Source organism: Centruroides sculpturatus, unplaced genomic scaffold, assembly GCF_000671375.1.
Source record: "Centruroides sculpturatus isolate CEXI.00-Female unplaced genomic scaffold, Cexi_2.0 scaffold670, whole genome shotgun sequence".
Classification (NCBI taxonomy): Eukaryota; Metazoa; Arthropoda; class Arachnida; order Scorpiones; family Buthidae; genus Centruroides; species Centruroides sculpturatus.
In genome coordinates, this window is record NW_019384923.1 from 204,979 (window position 1) to 209,861 (window position 4,883).

The 4,883-nt window shown below is 35.4% G+C and overlaps 1 protein-coding gene across 1 annotated transcript; it reads left to right on the forward strand.

Moving 5' to 3' along the window:
- Nucleotides 1-1,401: 1,401 nt before the first annotated feature.
- LOC111631888 (protein toll-like) lies at nt 1,402-4,434 on the forward strand. Its single transcript, XM_023376224.1, has one exon. The coding sequence runs from the start codon at nt 1,621-1,623 to the stop codon at nt 4,018-4,020; it is 2,400 nt and encodes a 799-aa protein (XP_023231992.1). The 5' UTR covers nt 1,402-1,620; the 3' UTR covers nt 4,021-4,434.
- Nucleotides 4,435-4,883: the final 449 nt, after the last annotated feature.

Sequence of the window (4,883 nt, forward strand, 5' to 3'; positions counted from 1 at the left end):
CAATTCGGACAAAGTCTTGGAACGAATTATGTTCGTTAACCGATCACCCACTGTACTTCTACGGGCCCGCTATCACTCAACATTTAACACGTGTACGAAACGTCACGAAAGGACTCGAGCTTAGGAACGATTAAACAGTAAAAATTCTTTTAAAAGGAAAATAAATTAACTACTATATAAAAAATTGTACAAGTTCCCATTCAGAAATAAAGAAATTTATTTTTCGAAATTTCACAACTTTATATAAATTGACGCAATGCCATTAAATTACACAAAGGTGTGAAATTTCGAATTCACAGAAATTTGTAATTTATATATTTCGTTGCAAGAACAAATTCAACGGCAATTGGTATTTTAAAATTTATTGACTTTAGTGCTTTTAAAATTTGGGGAACCACGAAAAAGCGCGATGTACGGAGTAGCCATTGTAATTGTTTTTATATTCGAGTCGTTGCACCGTCGAGTGTGGCGTATTGTCAGGCAGCGCAGTTCGTTTTTCTTACGTAATAATCATTAATTTAATCAATAATAAAATATTCAAATATTATAAATATATGACGAAAAACTAAACGTATTGCAAACACTTATCGAATTTTGTACATTTAATATAAATTACAGTTTAAAAGCGTGCGCCGCATCATGGTCACGACGCCATGTTAGCTCCCTTCACTTGACACTTCACTATCGTAAATAGCAATTTGTAATGTAAAATTCTCGAGTTGTATCGAAGCTAGAATGACGCGGTTTGTTTTGTTAAACGCAGGAACAATTCAGCTTTGTGTTGTAAAAAAGAAAATGTTTAAAAAAGTAAATAATTGGAAGTTTTGTCATTTTAAAAATATTTCTTATTACCAACCCTACAAAAGAACAGCATCGTAAAGACAGTAGTGATTCCGAATAAAATCAAAAATCAGCGCGAACTTGAAGCAGAATATAGTAATTTAAAATCATACAAGTAACCGAGTGGCTGACGTAGGCATTAAGGATAATGAGAAGAACAATAAGTTACTAACAGAACGTGTTATCCATTAAATATTAAACAATAAATAATTTTTAGTTTTATTTTATTGAATCGAAAGCAAAAACGTGACAGATTAAGTAATAAAATAACTGGAAATCAGTGATGAACTCACATCAGCTGAAAATTTCCCTTCCTAGAAGGTCGAGGCTTCCTGTATATTCAATTACAATAATAAAACTATACTAAAACACCCTCAATTAACGTAATTTTTCAGAAATAAAACGCATAAATACTTTTAAAAACGCTCATAATTCTTTATAATATAATATTATTTACAATTAGCAGCAGTAAATATACGATTCGTTAACGTCACTTCCTACCCACGTGATCAAACCTGTATTTACTTCTAGTGATGCAACACACAATCGCTTCGTAAACGTCACTGCCCTACACACGTGATAAAACCTGTATTTACTTCTAGTGGTGCAACTCTGTGGTAAAATCAACCGAGTTTAGTTTGTGAATTGTTTTAAAGGAGTTGCGTGTCTACGTCAATCCGGATTTTGGTGACTTGTAAAAGGTAACATTCAGCTAATTAGGCCTAAAGTGTATCGTTGTGTTAGAAGAAGGTACAGTACAGTACCTAACAATTCGAGTTAATGAGGTTATTCATCTTAATACAGCTACTGAATGTAGCGTGTGGTTGCGCGGACTCCTGGAAAAAAATGCCACGATATCGATGCTTAAATGCAATATCCATCAACCCCGAAACAAGATGCTATATGACAGAGAAACTATCGTATGCCGAAATTAATCGCGATTATTTCTCTATGATTTGTAATAACGAAACTATCGATCGGCAGTTAATGCGGTGTTTGGAAGTTAACAGTACAGATGAGGTTCATATACTTGATTGTCACCTGTCGGAGTTTGACGTGGGACAGTTTGTGTCGGGGATGAAAGTCGTCGAGGTCGACGTTAACCTCGAGTCGACTGTTAAGAATAATTTCGATAGTGCAACGTTTAATGATATTCCCACTCTAAAAACAATAACGTTGACTGGTTTTAGAACTTCGGGCGTGTTAAATGTGACCTTTGAAAATGTTCTTTCCGTTACGTATCTCACCATCGAGAATTACGAGTTTGGGACTTTTATGCCGAGACCCTTTCAAAATTTATCCAGTCTTTTAACATTAAGTCTGAGAAATGGAGTTTTAGAAACGTTACCGAGCCAAGTGTTTCAGGGACTTTATAATTTGAATGGACTGAACCTGAGCAACAATCAGATAAAAGAAATCGATCCGCTCCTGTTCAAGAATCTCACTCAATTGCAAGTTTTGGATTTATCTAGAAATAAACTGACAAATTTACCGAGTGATTTGCTCTCGGATCTGTCGAATTTGATCTTATTTTCTGTTCGTAAGAATAGATTGACTGCACTTCCTGATAATTTATTCGCTGCCTGCCCAAAATTAGAGGTTTTTTCCGTAAGCTATAATCAGATAAAACAGTTTCCTTCTGGATTCTTCGCCGGTTTGCAAAATTTGAAACATTTCGCTGCTATAAACTGCGGTTTAACGCACTTGGAAAGGGGAATATTTTCGGACGCAACAAACTTAACAAAAGTCTTTCTTACAACCAATCAAATTGTCAATTTACCGCCAGATCTTTTTAAAAATAGCAAGAATTTAGAAAAACTTTACATAGGAGTGAATAAGATACAGCACCTTCCTCCGGGCATCTTCGATGATCTCATTAATTTGAAACACATCCAATTAACGGTTAATCGTTTGCAGACTCTTCCCACAAATATTTTTCAGAATTTATCGTCTTTAGAAGTTCTTCAATTGGGATTCAATCGCCTCACTCACTTACCCGAAGACGTCTTTCTTCCACTTATTAATTTACGAGTCCTCGACATATCTCGTAGTCCTTTCCTTAGACTTTCCGTTAAACATCCTTTCGGCAGAAGTAAGCATTTGACTAAGATTTCTGCCAAATTTTCAAATTTCCTGGCCTGGCCAATGATAAATTGGACGGAGCATAGCTTGACTTTCGTTGATTTCTCTAGAAGTAATTTTAGTGACGTGACATTACCGCTGCATACTCCTAACCGAGCCATCGTTAACCTGTCCGAGAGTAATATAAGAACCATATACATCGATACTCGTGAATACGGATCTAATTTCCCGACTTATAATTTGAAGAACAGCAAAATCAAATGCGATTGCAACCTTCGCCAATTTGTCGACTTTCTAAACGAAAATTTGGTGACGGCATCCCAAATTTTTCCGAATCTTATCAATTTAGAGTGCTACGAGAAGAAAAAGTTACTTGATATTACGACGACATACCGCATGTGTCCTGTAACAAAAGATTGCCCCGTAGATTGCAAATGCTCCCAGGACTTTGAAGGAATTTTAGTAAATTGTTCCCGAAAGGACATGAGAGATATGCCTGAAATTCTTATAGAAAATACCATTATTGTAGATCTTACGCATAATAGAATTTCAAATGTGAATCCACAGTTATGGACGAATGTCACCCGTTTATATTTGAGCGACAATTCTTTAAATTCCATTGAAAATCTACCACCTACGTTCACTTATCTTTCCTTAAACAGAAATCAATTAACTCGGTTGCCTTCGTCCTTGATGTATCGAATTGATAATTGGAATGAGTTAAACATTTTGTTAGCGGGAAACAACTGGAGCTGTGGTTGTGATTCCCTGTTTACCAAGGATTGGCTAACTAGAAACAAACACAAGATAATGGACTTCGCTAATGTTTCTTGCATGATTGGTTCCAATTTTTCCAGCTTTGTCCAGGTTATATCAATGGATAAATGCAAGGACGAAATGATTTATTCTGCAGGATGGAAAACTGTACTCTTATGTATCAGTTTGATTGTCTTTGTACTCGTATTTTTAATTATTCTATTTGTTTATACCTGTCGCAGGAAAGGATTTGTGAACAGTCTGGAAGATGAATCAAACGTTGGCGCGGATAATTCGGTCTTTCTATACAGCCCAAAAGAAAATGTAAAACTTGTGAAGTAAGATGAGCATTGGCAGAGCTATCGTGAAACTAATGAAGATTGCTGGTTGCAAAGTGGATCCCATAACAATGTACCAAATACGTAGATTCGCTAGTGAAGACGAGTGCAGTTTTCTTCAACTAAAATGAACATGGAAAATGTTTTGTAGTGTTTGACAAAATGTGTCATGTATCACGATAGTGACATAACTAAGGTCACTTTGATTTGTTTGATTGAGGGTTCGAGAAGTCGAAGTATGCCTACTTTAGAGCATGTATGACGTTTGTAACAAATATTTAAATAAGATTTATATGGCACAGAACAACTTATTTCTCTGGGTCCTAATTTTCCAATGGCCTAGTGAAACGTTTACTTTTATATTGCTATAGGACTCCTAACACACATTTTTCCCTTCTGAACAACTATCTGTAACTCTGGTAATAAAAAGAATGAATTTCAGATTGATTCCAATTATTTCATTTCTAAGATCACATTTAGGGTTGTAATGTAAATTATGCATTTAAATCGATCTCTCGATGTTATAAAATCAAACATTTATTTCGAAATTAAATGAAGTATTTTGATTTATTTCACTACTTACAAGAATTATTTAACTAATCGAATAAAGAATATCTTGATACAGTCAAACCCGTCAACAACGTCAAGTGATACGAAAATAATAAGTGGCCGTTGTTTGCAGGTTAATTTGTATTCCAAAAAAAAAAACGTTCCTGAGAAACTGGCTGCCGTTTACAGGTGGTCGTTATTGGAAGTTCGACTGTATGGGTATGTGACTGTAGGGTCGGTGTCTCTTTGACACCGCGTCAGGATGTGACACCACCGAGTCTCTCGATATACGATCTTGGATTTATGCATATCCCTATT

Excerpts from the sequence above, each read along its gene's own strand:
- LOC111631888 (XM_023376224.1), top strand. The coding sequence starts at position 1,621 with ATGAGGTTATTCATCTTAATACAGCTACTGAATGTAGCGTGTGGTTGC.